The following is a 17,905-nucleotide window of genomic DNA, read 5'->3' as shown; positions in this document are numbered from 1 at the left end:
ACTGTACCTTAGCAGCAGTTCTCAAAATGATCTGCCTAGGTAGTTAAGAGGTATTACATGGATATGGCATGGCCAACATGGCATGCCATACGTTCCTACATGGCAAGAAGAGTCTGAAATATTCATATGCTAATACACATTATGAATCTCCAAGCAGAACATATGATATGTCACAACCCCAAATAGGCCTTTGTTCTGTATATCTTGGAACAATTTATTGGAGTACAGCTTTGCCACAATCACATTGGAAACATGGTATGGTATGACTGAACCCCTTGGCCAATCTCCTAAATTCTCCTTCATTCTAGCTCCAGTCCTTCTAGACACCCTCAACACAAGCCATCAAATATAACAAACAGTATCTAATGTTTCCTTTGTTGATCAAACATATACTACTCCTGAACCTGCACCAATCTCCTTGAAAGGGGTGCAACATGGTAGACACATCCTAACGGGCTTTCCTCTTTTGCATTTCTGTGTATACAGTCTGCTCTCTAGTGAGCCCAAGGCATCAAACTCTGCCTAGTATATAGAAAGCATTATATCTGTGTTAGTAGTAATGGAAGAAAGGAAGCAATGAAGGGAAATAGGGAGAAAAGAAAGTCTGACATTGAATTTCTGAGTCAAGTCAACAGTCATGAAGGTCAGAATGGATGGACATAAGAATTGTTTAAATTCTTATTTGCTTTCATTTAGCATATTATGAGCCAAGTTTATACCTACTAGGTCTTAGAAGTTACCATATACCAGAAGTAGAGAGAACTCCGGAGATGATCTAAAAAAAGCAGAAAACCATTCCAGAAGGACTGGGAGGAGAGAAAGTGGAGGTAAGAGAAGCAGGAAAGGGACCTTGACTTTTCCTCTCTATTTTGAAGTCCCAGCAGGCAGATGTGTTAGAGTGCCTGAGAGTAACGCTGAGGGCAAAGAGGCCTTTTTCCTTCATCCTGTTTGGGTTTAGGAGAGCAGACTGTTTCAAAGGGTGCCAAAAACAATGTGGGGTCCAAATGGTTGGATGCATTGAGAGAACCTAAGGCCCCTAAGGCACCTGAGCTGACTGATTTGCTTTCAGAAAATATACCAAAGTCTCACTGTGCCCTGTCTGGAAAGCAGAGATGGCAGCCAATTGTGCTATGAACTCTCCAGCACAAACTGTTCCTGCATCCTGGTGACAGGGTGATCATATCAGTTGGGAGCCAACTGTGAGCTATCCAGAGTTCAGGAGGACAGGCCACGCCTGGAAAGAGAGAGAACTACAGTTCATAGCAGCAGCCTGTATGCCACACACAGACCTTGACACAACTCAGTGGACCCCAGCCAGTGCACATATGTGAACCAGCACAATACCAAGAAGCAATGCCCCAAGGCCCCTCAGGGATCCAGCCGTGATGATGGCAGTTGGGGTAGAAAGAACAGAGATGATCTGAGCCAGAACCTGCAAGAAGTTGAACTTCACCTACTTAATTGCAACTGTTTAAATCAGAAGAGACTGAGATATGTTAATTAGCAAGTCCAAATTTCCCCTCATTGGTATGATGAGAGCTCAGAATGATCTGATCAGTCCTAGAAAAACAAGGTACATTTTCTCTGCACTGCTATCTACATTCAAATTGTCAATGCTCCCCATTCTTCTAAGACTCTTCTTTCTATACTCTGCTTCCTATTCCATCTTGGACTGTTATCTTTTTTTTTCCCTCTTTTTCTTTTTGGTCCTGGTATGTCTTATATCCCCCCACCTGCCCCACCCCGATAGTGTAGCTTTGTGAAGACAAGGATATATTATATTTCTCATTATCAGCACAGTACTAACATAAATCACTAAGGCAAAGAGATGAATTGCAATGCCTTTCATAATTCAGTCCAATTCTACAAGATAGTTGATCATATTTGGATTATATAATAAATACTGTATCACAGAATGGAACTAGTATAACTAAACCTATAATGTTGAACAAACATAGTATCTCTTCGCTAACAGCACTGTAAAACAATTTTCAAGCAACATAGAAATGAATGCTGCACAATTATTGCTCATATAACCACATAGTTACTTTTACCCAGCAGTAGAAATTCAGTGTGGTTACTATAGGATATAGGTAGCTAGATTGGCATTCTTTAATAAGAAAAATAAAGATATTTGATATATGTTCATGGGTAGAAAGTCTAGCACATCTGATTTCAAAGTGGAAGATGTTCACAATAGAAGTAGCATAATATAAACCATGAAACCTAAGTTAAAAACAAGACTTCATCTCCAATAAGGTATTTTCAAGTTCTCTTTAGAGTTAAAGTAAAATAAAGCCACATCTCCAGATTTGACCTTTATGGGTGCCTTGCCTGAATAAAATGAATAGAACTTAAAAATAACAAAGAAGATCTTATATCAAAATGGGGTTACAGACTGGAACCAAAGGGTCTTTCTATTTACTGTTGCCTGAGTTAAGGGATAGAGTTAAACATACTGCATTTGTTCACTCTTGCTTTTTTTCTCCATCACACAAGTGGTATAAATAAGTAGCCCCTGGCCTTTTCAAACCTGCACCACCATACACCATATTTCATTTATGGCATCCAAAAAGGTCAAAAGGCAAAGAATAAAAAACTCCCAGCACGGGCTAACTTTGTCAATTTAAAATGTGGTTCCCTATTCAGCCCATTGTTAGGCAACCTGTTCAAACAACATCTTGGTTCACATATCTGTGGGTCTCTGATAGGCTTCAAAGTCTGGGGAACAGCCTATGCAAGTTTGAAATCTAACCTTCTTCACCCTCCCGTCTTTCTATCTCCTGTTTTCTGATCTTTTTAATCCAGAATCTTTAATAGAAAAATTCTGTTGCAGGCCTGAAAACAGCATGGGGTCAAAATCCCATACAGGTTATTTTAAGCAACATCTACAGTCTTTTGAATGTTTCAAGAGCAATTTAATTGACCTCCAGGGAACTCTTCTTCAAACATTTTTCATTAAAGACACATAAACACAAGTAAAGTATATTTTAAGGTCAGATTATCAGAGACCAAAACCCAGATAAATCTAAGTGTTTAAATAAAAGGCCCTTCAAGCAACAGGCTACATATATCTCAGATAAATTAATGAACATGAAAGTGAATTTTTGTATAGGAAATGTGAAGGAGTAGATAACAGAATATAGCCAAACCAGATTAACTATTTTAAAGAACACATACTTCTAACAAAACCAATAATCTGGACCAATAACGAATAAGATAATCAAGTACATGTTCGACACAGGGAGACTTAATTTCTATATTCCATGCAACATTGTGGTCTAACATTTTCTGTATCAGCTCAGCTCAAAGTGGAAGTCAATTCTCATAAAAATAAAATAAAATCATCAGACATTGCGTATATTGTACTATGAAATTTGATTCACAAATCAAAGGACTCTTGTTTTTTTCCTAGCTATTCATTTCCCTTCTGGATTACTTCTCCACCATTTTCTTTTAAAGGAGAAATCTTGGCATAAACAACATACCCAGAAAAACAACGACTCTCAGTCACTAATCTACAGAAGGAAATATGTAAAATAATATGCCTGTATCAGTATCACTAGAAAAAATAGAGACATAATATCTTCAGGAACTTAATGAAAATGTTATTGTGAAGGAGGACTTAATCCCCGCATTGTGCAGAGTACCAGTGGACCATCTAATATTATATGGATAAAGTCAATGTCCTACTGGAGAAGGAGCCAGTAGAATAATGAGGTTCCTGGTAACAATGTACCAAAAGACCAGAGCAACACAACACAACCAGCAAAAACCTAAGCAGAAAGTCTATGTGGAGTTTTATAGTTTATCAAAATTTGAATGGAAGGCATTAAAAAAAAAAAGTTCTGATAAAGGCGGGAAGAAGTGACCAGAAAGAAAGGAAAAGAAAGAAAAGGCCCACATAAAAAGAATTTATGAAAGGCGAGTTTTCATCAACACTTCATCAATTCTTGGGCCCCTTTCCAAGCTTGAGAACAAAGTATGTTCTCATAGAACTCCAAAGTCAGATCTCAGAGAGAGAGAAAAAAATTAATCTAAAAAAGATTTCACACACACCAGCATTTTCAGTATAAAGCACATCTAAAGCCCATGTGTGCTTTCCAGCTTGCCATTTGGTTCTTTTAGGCAATTCTGAAGCAACACCGCGTACCACAATAAAATGAACACTTACCAGACACATCAACACTCCCTGGAGCAAAGAAGAGAAAGCACCACTTACCTAGAAAAAGAAAGGAGTACAGAGATTAAGATGCTAACATCTAAAAACAATTATAGCAGTTCTTAGATTATCCCAGCTCCTCTTCTGTCAGTGTTTTCTCAATGAATGGCATTAAGTTTTTAGAAGAAAACCAAGTTTTAATTTATCTAAGGCATTAATGGAATTGTATGAGGGATAAACAAGACTTCAGTCAGACAGTGCCATGTTGCAAACTCCCCTGTGAGTTAATTTTGCCTTAACTCACTATAATGTATAACATAGGCAGGCAAAAGAGGAAAAACGTAGCAGGAACCCAACAAGAATAAAAACACACTCTTCTGTTGCTTCTAAGAAGAACAAAATATTGTCAGAGAATCAAGCATTGAGAATGCTTTCCAAGAAATCTGCATCAGGTTGAGGAAGGGAGGATATGCACTAAACCAGGGCTTTCCCACTCCCAGATTTAGCCTGCTGGTTTGTGGAGCCACGTTCACAGCTCTCCAGGAAGAAGCAATAGCCATAGCTTATTGACCCTCAAACCTCAGATCAGTGATCATGAAACACAGGTACTTAGGAATTTGGGTTAACTCTGACCCCAAATATTTTTAATTACCAAGTTTTTCAAAGTGCAGAATGTTTATAATTTACATGGACCTTCTAATTTCAGTAGCTAATTAGTTATGAAGTGAAAAATCTTGGCTCTGTTGCCTGGACTATGTACCACAAAATGGAAGAATAGGCACAGAAACTGTGTATTATAAATTAAACTGTATTTAAAATTCTTTGCAGCTACAGTCTCTAGTACATAAATAATTGCTTTCAATTTCGGCGGTCTTATTTTTGAAATGCAAAATGGTCTCTTTTGAATTCTTGAGTCTTGTGAAGGGTAAGAATCTATAGAGAAATAATGGGACATGAAATATAGTGGAAAGTAACTAAGAAGCAAAGATGAAACAAAAATGTCCTTAGTCACTTTATTCATTTACTTATTCAAGAGATGTTTATTAAATATCTACTGTACATAAAAGAATATTCTAGGCATCATATGGAAATCATATATTTACAAAAAAAGCACCACTGATGTCCCAAGGAACTCTTAGTCTAGGAGAAAAGGGATGTGTCCATACATATCAGGATGGTAGAGGGGAACCGTGGTTACACAGAGGTACACATAAAATGCTGTCAAGAGGCGTGCTGACTCGGGTCAGGGTGGCCAGAGAGGTTTCATGGAGAAAAGCTGGTGCATGTTCAAGGATGAGTGAAGATGCTGGAGAGAGATGTGTGAAGTCAATCCCAAAGCATATTTGATCTGAGTTATGCAAAGATCATGTATCCAGGGTCCAATCGGTAGCCCACCTTAATTCAAGAGTCTCTCATAAGACAGTAGTGGGAGAGGGGCACCTGGGTGGCTCAGTCAGTTAAGTGTCAGACTCTTGATTTTGGCTCAGGTCATGACCTCAGGGGCATGGGATTGAGCCCTGCATAGGGCTCCATGCTTAGTGCAGTCTGCTTGTCTCTCTCCCTCTGCTCCTTCTCCCCCAGCCCCGTAACATACACTCTCTGTCTCAAGTAAATAAATAAGAAAGTAGTGGGAGAGACAGTTGAAGGAACAGCAGGAAGAGGGCCATGGTTTGTGGTCCTTGAAGGCCTGACCTCTTCCTGCTCTGGCCTCCTGATCGCAAACCTGGCTAAGAGACCCAAATGCATTTCATCACCTACACTAGCAAGTGAGGCAGTTTTGACCACATCTCTTTTTTTTTTTTCCTGCTTATCCATGGTGAGTAGAAGCAGGGCCGACATTCTATAAAAGGGAATCCATGAATTTGTAGGGATGTGATAGATTTGGCATACATTTACCCACTTCCTCTCACCCAGAACCAGGAGGGGGTTGGGCTTACATGTCCTGTGCTGGGTCACTGGAAAGGAGCAGAAGCCTGGCCTGAGCAATGATCTCAATGGGTAGCCCTGATGCTGTCAATCAGGAGGCCCACTAGGTACACTCTCATGGCCTCCGGCAGTCAGAAAACCAGAGAAAAGAGACAGAACAACTAGGGTGTGAGTCAGTGTGAGTAGGTGATGCACATTGAGATGAGCGCAGTTTTTAACATATATAGAGGGCTAGGCACCAAGTAAACCTTTAGGGATGGGAAGGGGGATCCTGGATGCAGATGAGAGGCTAGAATTGAGATTTTGGAGTCCCCTGAAAACTGGCTGTGGTCTGGGAGTGTGGATGAGATTGTGAAGGGCTGGAGTGCATCCAGAGAAAAGGAAAGGCCCTTGGGAAAGCCATCACCATGATAAATATAGGAAGGAGGCACCCAAACTAATGAAGATTTTGGAGGAGAGTGCAAGAGGCAGGAGGCCAGCCAGGCTAGGGCAGCTGTGTTGGGGGTTCAGGAAGGAGATTTTCTAGGAGGTACAGGGGCCATCAGAGTTGGACATGCAGAGTGGTGGAGGAGGGATGACAGTGAGCCAAGAAGTGCGCTTTGGTCCTTTGAGGATACTAGGAAAGGTAGGAGAGGTAGAAGTCTGAGTTGTGTGAAGTCAGGGCATGAATCATCAAGGCCAGACACGATATCTACTACATTCCTAGCAAAGAGCAGAAAAAGAACCAGAGTTAAGGAAGAAAAAACAACAGATATTCTGAGGAACAATATTTGGCATTCAAGTAGGACATCTGAAAACTTACTACCAGACAAAACGATGCTCTAGCAAATACAGTGTTGCTCACCTCCTGAACTGTCTGCAAAACATCATAGTGTCTGTTTTGGGATTCATATTCTCAAGCAAAGCGAAGCAGTAGGAAAAAACACAAGTAACAATATGAGCACCACATGTATTTTTAAAGTGACCCTATTTACAATGACAATGCCTTTCTCTTTCACCAGACAAGGGGATTTTTATCTCCAAATGATTGTCCTCAGAAAGAGAGAAATTCACTGTCTCTTCCTTCTTCGGTCTAATTGGGAACCCTCTCAGCAAACCCCTTAACATGCTGGTTTCGAGCACACAGCTGCGGGAGCTCCAGGGGAGCTCTTAGTCAACAACTGAGAGATCGATACCAACCTTTGGAGGAAGACAGAGTGCCCTGGCAGCCACCACGCAGACCTACGCAGATGCTCATGCCCCAAGGGGCTTCCCTGCACTTGTAACCCATCCCCTCTAACCTTGCTGATTGCAAACAGGTTGCTAGAAGTTAAGCAAAGCATTTATAGTGACACAGATGGCATGATGTCTAAAGATAGGGTCAGATAGGACATTCTTTTCTATCTTTTATTTACATGTGCTTTTATTTAGCACCCTTTTTTTCTGGGGGGGAATCTATTTGATTCCAAATAGAGCTAAGCAGAGACCCAGGAAAAATTCATTTTCCCTAAATCAGAGAGCTTTTGAGTGCCAGAGCTGGAGGCAATTTCTTCCTTATTCTCATAATCTTGGCTTATACTACCAAAAATGGAATTCAATAGGAGCTACTGATAAATATGCCCATTTTTAAAAACTACACACACAGACACACAACATCGATTAATTAATCAATTTTAGTCTGAAGCTGGGCTCCAAAGTGCCATGTTTTGGTTACTGCATTTTAGAAAAAAAATTTTTTTTTGTTTTATTTTCATAGGTTTTTACTTTTTTTTTTTTAGGTTTTTACTTTTAACTATTATGCTCATTGAGTTGCTTTGTGATACAGAGTAAAATAACTGAAGAACAGCTCTAGAAAGCATAAATCTTCATAGGCAGTTTGTTTTGATGCTTTATTATTTTGATGTTCATCTTTTTTTTCTTGTTCATAAATAATTTTGTATGAAGCAAATAGATATAGTACATCTCAAATAACTAGGCTTTATTTTGGAAGGAGTTATTAAGTTGCTTGGGCTGTGAACTGAAATGTGAGCTGACCAAGGCTTCTATATTAGCTACCACTCATTATTACAAATACAGGCACGGCTAGCATTCCAGTGCCAGGGAGAGTTCCAGCTACATAACGCCAAGCCCTCCAGAGGGGAAATCTGCCAAAGCCCCTTTAACCACATGCCTGTAGGAATTTGTGAACTTAATTAAATGCACATACTAAGTAGTTAAACAGCAGAGTCACTGTTTATTTACATACATATCACTGAATCACCAGATGGCATGGATTAGAGACCTAAACTCCCTGACGGCATGTTACACATCACACAAAACACACTAAACCACAGGTAGGTATTGCCTCTCATAGTTGTAGTCAGTATAAACCAACAGGTAAAGTATAACAAAGAGGAAAATAACATACATAATAGCGACGTTGAGAAAAAAGACTTCAGGATGTCTCGATCAGTAAACATTTAAGAAATGCATCACGTAAGTTGACTGAGCATTTGTTTCCAGCAGTTCTCTAAACATGCTATGGCATAATCTAATTAATCACTTTCTGAATCATGACATTGCCTTTGATCACAAGACAATGCAGCAGACACAATATCTGTAGTCAAGCACAATCCATGATATTTGCTGATACTGCATAAATATTTCCTCAGTAGACTTTGGTCTCTAGAATGTTATCAAGATCAAAGTTCTTCCAAAATAGAACAATGGACTGCACCTGAGAAGAGGCTTTGCAGTCTGCCTTTTCATTCACAACTGGACTGAGTAGCAACATATCCTTCGGGGTGGGTGTCCTTGTATAACAGCTTCCTCTTGAGGGTGAGTGGGGTCTGTGATTTGCTTCTAACCAACAGAATATGGCAGAGGTGATGCCACTCTCTTGATTACGTTACATTAGGTAAGATCCTGTCTTGCCAGTAGACTATCTCTCTCTTTCTCTCTCTCTGTCTCTCTCTCCTCCTCTCTCTCTCTCTCTGATGCTGCTTTGAAGAAGTAAGCTGCCACAAATCCCACAGCTGCAATGAAATGAATTCTCCTGATGACCTGTAAGCACTCGGAAGTGGATCTTTCCCCAGTCAAATCCCTGATGAGAACTAGCCCTGTCGGAAACCTTAACCACAGTCTTACGGAATAGTAAAGGTATATTGTTTTAAGCCTTTAAGTTTGTGGTAATTTGTTATGCAGCAGTACTTGACTAATACCGTTGCTTAACTAAACCTCATTGGGAACATAATCCAATCTGCTGCAAGAGAGAACTTTCTAAAGTTAAGTCTCAAAATATCACCTATGTTTAAACATCTCAGTGACTCTGTAACTTGCAGGAAAGGGTAAATTCATTTACAAGCCATTCAGGTCCTTTCAGAGCCCAGGCTTCAGCTCGCATCTCTCTTATCACACCTCACCATACTCAATTACTCATAATGGCAGGCCCGCGCCCTTCTTTTTCTTAGCTCCATACTTTACCTCACGTATCTGAATAACTCTTTGACATCCTTCAGAACTCCATTCAGACATCATCTCCTTCTCAAAATCCAGACTGAGTTCTCCCACAGCCTTGGTGCATGCCCTTGTCAGAACATACTAATTGTAATGACCACTGAGGGAAATTTTTAAGGCCCAAGAAATCTTATTGTCCATATTATTCTTTGAATTCTCAATATATCACACAATGGAATAAATATTGAATCTGTTAATATTATGGCATAATCATAGTTTTCTTAAAGTCATTACTTAATAAGCAACTATTGTTTTTAATACCTAGCAACTATTTTTTAAAGATTTTATTTCTTTATTTGACAGGCACAGAGAGACAGCACGAGTGCAAGCCGGGGGAGCAACAGGCAGAGGCAGAGGGAGAGGGAGAAGCAGGCTTCCCGCTGAGCAGGGAGCCTGATGCAAGACTCATTTCCTGGACCCTTGGATTGTGACCTGAGCTGATAGCAGATGCTTAACCAGTTGAGCCACCCAGTACCTGGTAATTATTGTTATTCACAATGTAACTACTAACAGGATCCCATCTAATAAACTGATGAACTCTTTCTGGCCCACCCACTATAAATACATGTAAATATCCATTAAACTTCCAAAAACGTTACAGGAAAATTCTAAATATCAGTTACTGATTGTCATGTCCCTTACTAGAAACTGCCCTTGGCATCAGAGACCTGCCTTACTATTCCTCAAGTGCTCCACAGCCAATGTCTGGCCCTATATAGGGATACAAAGGCCTGGGCCCCTTCCCTCAACTGGGACTAGTCAGAAGAGCCTTCCCAGCTGCAGAACTCCCCACAAGGTGGGCTGAAACAGCTGCTCTGTAGGTTAGCATCTCCCTCTGTCCAATCCTGCCTTCTATCTGAGAGCAGTTCCCAAGGAAAACTTCTGTGCTCAAGTCTGGTCTAAGAATTTGTTTTTAAGAAATCTGATTGAACACAATGATCACACCTGAGAAAGTAATTTTGAAAATCATTAAGCAATTGTTATACATTATTCTCATGGTGGTGCTATATTGCTTGTAGCAAATCTGAATCAAACCATGGAAAGAGTTTTCAATGTTTATTCTCTTATGTTCAAGACCAGGAATGGGACAAGGGGAGTGAGGCATTTACTTCAAGTGTAAAATTTAAGGGAGCACCAAAATAACAGTAATCAAGATAAATTATATTTTAATGCAGTATTTTAAACAGTTGAAGGTAATGCAAAAAATCCACAATGGGGGTACCTGGGTGGCTTAGTTGGTTAAGCATCTGGCTTTTGATTTTGGCTCATGTCATGATGTCAGGGTCCTGGGATCGAGCCCCATGTCAGCCTCCCTGCTCAGTGGGGAGTCTGCTTGAGGAGGATTTCTCTCCCTTTCTTGCTGCCCTCCTCCTGCTCATGCTCTCTCACTTTCTCTCTCTCAAGTAAATAAATAAATAAATCTCAAAAAAGATCCATGATGAACAAAATGCTAAGGTTTTAAATAAAAAAAGGATGAATATTACTGATATTTTTTATGTCCCAGGCTCCAATATGACTTGGTATGGTGCTGCTTCTATCCAAGCCAAAGAGAATTAGCTTCCTTTTTTCTTTTTCTCTTTTTAAAGATTTTGTTTATTTATTCATGAGAGACACACAGAGAGAGGCAGAGATATAAGCAGAGGGAGAAGCAGACTACCAATGGAGAGCCTAATCTGGACCTCGACCCCAGGACCCCAGGATCATGACCTGAACCAAAGGCAGAATTCAACCACTGAGCCACTTAGGTGCCCAGCTTTTTCTGGAAAAGCTTTTTCTGTTGAAATTCTAATATGTATAAAGTGCATGACCTAACAGGGCCTTTTGTGATGTGGTCCCTGTTTACCTGTCAAGTCTTATCTCTTGACAGTAGTCCTCTCTTCCCACGAACACATATTGCCCTACCTGTGCATCACCTACAGAGAACTTTTTGTAGCTCCTAAAATGTGCCATACTTTCCAGCCTCTGAGCTCTGCACGTGCTATTCCCTTTGCCTGTTCCCCACATTCTCCCGACCTGGATGATTTCTACTCAACATTTAGGATTCAGCTCAGAGAGTACTTCACTTGGAAACCCTTCCTAATTCCCAAAAGACTGATTTAGTTCTTTCTTAGGTGATCTCGCTAACATGATATTCTTACCCCATAGGACTATGTCTTTATTCAGGTGCCTTTGGTAATAACTAACAGAGTCCCATTTTAAATAAGGCAAGCTAAAAAGTTACTGAAAAAAACTGTGCTGGGATATCTCATAGAATCTGAAACAAAATTAAACTATGCCTCAGGAAAGGTGGGAACCAATTAGATGACTGGAAAGCCACTAGAAAATAAAGTTGCTGATTGCCCAATTTCCCTCTTTGCCTCTCTCCAGAATCCTACAGTCTCCTGTGACTGTTTCTCTTCTTACATTTCTCCTGAAGCCCAGATTTCTCTGTTGGGCATCTCTATACTAGGTCAACCATCACTCCTCTTCTGGCCTCAGCTCCTATATTCCCAGTTCAAGCAATACACTTTGTTACACTAGCATTTCTCAACCCCCATCCTCAAAGACAAGAAAGAAATTTGATTGACCAGTTAAAATTGAGTATCCTCTCCTGGATAATCATTATGGCTAGGAAACAGAGTCCTGTATATTGTATTTTAATGTGTAATATTATGTTAAATACTGAGGCTCCCTTTGTGGGAAGGGGGCTATTAGGTGAGAAAATATGTTATTGGTTATCACACTGGATTACAATTGTCTGTTTATTAGTCAATCTCTTCTACAAGTCTACAAGCTCTATGAGTATAAAGTCTATACCTAAATTCCTACTGAGCATCTATTATCTGATGGAGTAGTTAATACAAAGGAGGTGTTCAATAAATACTAGCTGAATAAATGAAAGGGATTTTATCTTTTTCTCTTGATTAATACTATTGTCAGCAGTAAAAGTTATTTGACTTAGTAATGAAAGTATTAGTGAAAAAATTATTATTTTCCATAATTTCCAAACCACTAGCTAGAGAACTGAGAGACTGGAGCTTTGCTTAGCATAGATTGGGTGATGCATGTAACTGACTCACTCCTTCCCATCACACACTCCTTCCTTAACAAACTAATCTTCCTTAAGCCAGTTTCATCTGGAAGTTGAACACAAGGCATAGGTTCATTGAAGACTCAATCACCTCTTGAATCACAAAGAATTTTTACTTCACTTGAAGCTCTACTATTATTCATAAATGACTCAACTTAACCGGCCGTGAATTTTTTTCCACTGAAAAATTCCCAACTGTTAAAGTATGTCAGGGAACTTGAAGTAGTCCCTAGGAGGGATGTGTATGTTCGGGTATGCATTCACACATTTTAAATCTTGGTTTAAAATCTTCCTGAAACCATGATGTGAATTCATATTCTTCTATAAACATTTGACTCACATAATTCTGCATCAGGATGGTTTAGCTCTCTGGGTATAAATGGTATCACTTGATACTTGCCTGGGGAACTTCCTTAAAGCCATGCAGACACTGGTTTGAACTACTACACTGAGGCGCCAGTTCTTTCCTAGTAAGTCCTGCCTCTTTATTACAAAATAATGAGCAGCATTTCCTGCTCCTAAGTCTAAGGACATAACATCCCCCTACATCTTATCTTGACAGATGAAGCAGAATTTTAGGACATCCTCAGCTCAAGACAACTTTACCTAGGGAAATTGCTTAAAAATCCTTGTCTGGTAACTTACTGCTCTCTTATCCCAGTGAGCCTAGACCAGAAACCTGCAAATAATCCTCTTTTAAGGACTGGTTAGACCTATATTGTTAGAGACAAGGTGAGCTTGTCTTGCTAGAGGATCTTTTAAATTTTTTTTTTTTTATGATAGTCACAGAGAGAGAGAGGCAGAGACATAGGCAGAGGGAGAAGCAGGCTCCATGCACCAGGAGCCAGACGTGGGACTCGATCCCGGGTCTCCAGGATCGCGCCCTGGGCCAAAGGCAGGCGCCAAACCGCTGCACCACCCAGGGATCCCCGAGGATCTTAATTTCTTTTTCTAGATGATCTCTGCACTACACCCATCAGTCAGTAAGATTCTTCACCTAGAATGTGGCTGATCGAGTTAAAAAAAAAAACCCACATCCGGAGGTTTATTTTAAGGCTTTAAATATTATTGCCTGCAGTAACTCTTCATTCTTTTTTCTTTGTCTGATAGGGATGAATGGCAGTGACAAAGGTGGGTTGGTGGTATTATCTTTGAAGGCTGCTAAGGGTCAGTTGTTGAGGTCCCAGGATCATATGACTGGTAATTCTATCTTCTGTTTTTAATTCATGACTTATGTGGGGTCCAGTTTTTGTTAACTCCACGTATGTCTTTTCTTTTCTCTTCCTTCCTCCCCCAAACATACACACATATACATGTACAGTCTCTGGCAGTGCCCATGTCATCTGTTCTGAAGACTCAAATGTCAGGACTCATGGTAAGTTTAATAAAGGCAGAGTACTTTCCTAAGGCCATAGGAATATATTAGCTTAAATGAAAAATTCCTTCTAAACTTATTTTGGCATGTTACCAGGTAGTACTGAATGGAAGATAGAGGGATAAATCAGGGGGCAATGGATTGCTTTTCTACCCTGGAGGTTGGAGCTTTCTGTCTTGGCTTATGTTGATTCTTCTAGAAACTCACCTCATTCCCCTCATTTTACCTTTGCTTTGATGGTCGCAGTCAGACCAAGGAGACTAGTAGGCTGAATAGGGTAACAAGATGGCCCAAGGGCCATTTAAATCCTGCCTTGGGTATCATGAGGAAAGGTTTTTCTTCTCCAACTAGTAACTGTAACTGTGTTCAGTCTATATTCTCTCCCGGCAATAGTAGGATTGACCCTCATGGTGCTTGATTTGACAAGGACTGTTGGTTAGCAAGGCAACTACAACAAGCAGGTTTATGTAGAAGTATAGAGAAAGAAAGGTGGAACATTCTTAATTGGCTCTCACTCCCCATCCCTTCTAAATTCATCAACTCTGTGGGACAATCTGAATTTGGTCCCTGGAATTGCTACTCTGGTCAGATTCTGAGAAGTAGGTATCTAGGGTATGACTCTGGCATAGAACTAGGTAGATATCGGGCATCTTGCTTTCCCCTAGTTTACAAATGACAACCAACTGCACAAGACCCAGGGATGGTTTACCAAAATCACCCAGCTGGCACTGCAGCCCCTTCCAAAACCATATCTTGTGGTTTCTTATCCATTATTAATTCCTTCCCCTTTTAAAACATAATTTCATAAAAAGAGAATGGCTTTACTGCATTTTAATTTTTTTTCTTAAAATACTCATGAGAATGAAAATATTGAAAAATTCTGCTTCAGGAAACTAATTCATATCATGTTAAGTATAAATTATATTCTTTAAGATATAACCTTAACTATGAAATATCTTAGTTTACTTTCTGCTTCTTTACTTCTACTTCACATTACTAGTAATAGCCATAGCATCAAAGGTCAAGCTGCCATGCAGTACTCTACTCTGCTTATTAAGGAGTAATTTGGCATATGTTCTATATTTATTTAATGAAAAAGTGGATCCATTTAGATGTAGTTGCTTTAGCATGTGGGTATATATGGTTTCCATTCTCAACCTATTTGCAAAGAAGTATATATCAGGCTATACCCTGAGGATAAAGAAAGATGGAGGACACACAAACGGAGGATAAAGAAGAGCCTGCCATTGGCCCATTCTCTTATTAGACCTAATTGGTTATTGTCTTGATAAATACTAACTTCAGTGTAGTAGTTTGAATAGTGGTCCCCAAAAAGACATGTCCAAGTCTTACCTCCTGGTACCTATGAATGTAACCTTATTTTGAAATATGTAGACTTTGTAGACATAATTAAGATCTTGAGATGAGATCATCTTGAATGCAAAGTGGGCCCTTGTTCATTAATTGGTGCCTTTATAAGGGAAAGAGTAGTGATATTTGAGTCTCACAAACATGACACTGAAGGAAAACGATGTGAAGACAGATGTTGAGACTGAAGTGTTACATGTACAAACCAATGACAGCTGGAGCCACCAGAATCTAGCAAAGAGGTATGGAACACATTTTCCCTCAGGGCCTCCTTAACCAGCCAACCATGCTGACACCTTGACACCTAGCCTCCTAAACAATAAGAGAATATATTTCTGTTATTTTGAGCACGAAGTTTATGATAATTTACCTTGAGTAACTAATTCACTCACACACCACTTGATATCTCTGTATCTATTGATTTTTAGCTCTGCTCACTTTTCCTTTCTTTGCCTCTCACTATTCTTAAAGAAAGTTCTTTCCTTGATCTTTCAACAAGTATTTACTAAAATAATATTTTTATGTCTTCATAATGAGCTGACTGCCCCAGTGCCCTTCTCTCCATAATTGGTACAAACCCACCTAGGGCCACAGGACTCCCATCATATGTGGCTCTTCAGGAGCTCTAATCTAGTATTTTGGTGTTAGGCTAGTTTACTGAGGACTCTACTCTAGCTATCCTTTTATTCTCCAAGCCTGCTCTTGAGCCTGCCCCAGGTACCCCTCACCTCAGTGTTTCCAATCATGGAGACCTAGCTCATTTCAGCCCATTCCAGTTGAATATACCCTACTAGTCCCTGGCAAACAAATTCTGGACGTGCTTTTTCAGAAGAGAGAAAAAGGTTTCCCTGCAGCACTAGAGGGGTCTGTTTGACTTCCCTGATCAGTAGAGGTTACAAAGGTTTTTGTAATGAAGTGTTCCTCCTTCCCTCTCCTTCTTCCACCAATATCTTTAAATGCAATATGCTTACAATACAGGGGAAATGTGTTTCCCACGAGACTCAGAAGTGGGGTGGGGGGTCATGCTTCATTATAAGATATATTTTATGGGGGAGAAGTAAATTAGAGGCATATATTAGGAAGCACCCACGGGCACACCCAAGGCAATGACCTTTAAAGGGCAGTAGTAAGTTACTTGACAGCATAACCAGCAAGTGAATGATCTCACTATGAAAGGTCACCTGCAACTAGAACAATATTTCCTATTTCAGCACATAATCTGGTACCTTTTGACACATTTCTCTTCCTTAGGATGATCTGATTTCTGTGGAATAGACCAGATGCATTGCCTTTGCTTGGTGATGGATGTGCTCAATTTGGGCTTATGGTAATATTGACGCTTGGAGCCAGGCCTTGCTATTTTTGTTGTTTTAATGCTGGCTATTAAAAAGTGGAATTTGCATTTCTCTGTGTTATTTTGAGATGCCACAGAATTTTAGACTGTTTAGAATCAAAAGGGGCCTCTGTAATACCTCAGTCAAATTCAGTCCTTTTACAAAGGAAGACACTTGCCAAGGTTACACAGTAAGAAAGGGGTAGACCTTGACTCCCAATCCTCCCGCCTGCTGCGATCTTTATGCTGAGGTTGCATTCACAGGTGTACCAGTGAACATTTAGCAGAATGCATTAGCGGTGCCCTAGGTTTAAATTCCTGTGAAATTCCCTAATAGGTGTCTCTCTTCTATAATCCAATTATCTCAGATCTTTTTCTTACTTTGTTGCTTTCCCAATGGATCCTTGAAACCCTTGCTTGGATGTCCATGCAGATGCCATGTGCCACGTGTGGTTTTCCAATCTAATTGTGTGACTTGATGTTCACAATCTCTACTCACTGTTCTGGTGTGTTAGACCATGACTACAGCTTGTCAAATCTATCTATAGTGATCATTGATGCTTCTCAGTCTTCAGTCTTGTGGTGGGATTTTTCCACACAGTTGGAAGGGAGGAAGTTATTGGAAGCAAATGCGTAAACCACTGAGCAGCCCTTTTTGGCCAAAGATACTAAGTTACACTGAAAAACTAAGTAGCGTCACACTGGCTGGGTTTTTGCTTGCCATTTCCCTCATTGGAAATGTTTTAAAAAATGGACTTCATTGTTCTTTTAATACGTAGCTTAAAATATTGATTTTTGCATAATCATAATGATTTTGCTACAGAAATCAATTTATCGCAGTTACGAAAAGCACATCAGTCACTAAATAGTTATTCAGTTATTTAATTGGCAAACCACTCCCTGTCCTTCCACCAGCAATTGTCTGGGGATGTACAGTGAAGTCTGCAATGAAGAGGGAATGCTTGCAGTCTATACCTCTGCAGTTGGCTGTAAGTTCAGCTGTTGTGGGTGTTGCATGCTTCCCTTCCTCTAAGATTCAGCAACACCTCGATTTCACTCCTCTACACACACACACACACACACACACACACACACAGGCACATGCTTTCTTCTCAAAGGTCTGACACAGCCCTGTTTTTACTTCAAGAAAGAAGAAAAAAGACAGGAGTATGAGGGAAGACAGTAATTTTACTATTT

General features: G+C 40.0%; 1 protein-coding gene across 11 annotated transcripts in view; it reads right to left on the bottom strand.

Annotated features, from left to right (window-relative positions):
• LOC144313251 (uncharacterized) overlaps positions 1–17,905 on the bottom strand; it is a 270,639-nt gene that overhangs the window by 150,825 nt on the left and 101,909 nt on the right. For 5 of the 11 annotated variants that reach the window (XR_013378974.1, XR_013378976.1, XR_013378969.1 and 2 more), the window contains one exon: positions 4,175–4,222. The exons of the other annotated variants lie outside the window; for them this stretch is intronic. Coding sequence is in view for 1 of the 5 variants with exons in the window: in XM_077896414.1 (XP_077752540.1) it covers positions 4,175–4,222 (48 nt within the window). In the remaining 4 variants the exon portion in view is untranslated. The remainder of the gene's footprint in view (positions 1–4,174; positions 4,223–17,905) is intronic. 11 annotated transcript variants of the gene reach the window in all.

The sequence above is a fragment of the Canis aureus genome, chromosome 1 (genome assembly GCF_053574225.1).
Source record: "Canis aureus isolate CA01 chromosome 1, VMU_Caureus_v.1.0, whole genome shotgun sequence".
In the NCBI taxonomy this organism is placed as follows: Eukaryota; Metazoa; Chordata; class Mammalia; order Carnivora; family Canidae; genus Canis; species Canis aureus.
Note: the sequence above shows the minus strand (reverse complement) of the source record. Positions and strands in the feature narration are given on the sequence as shown.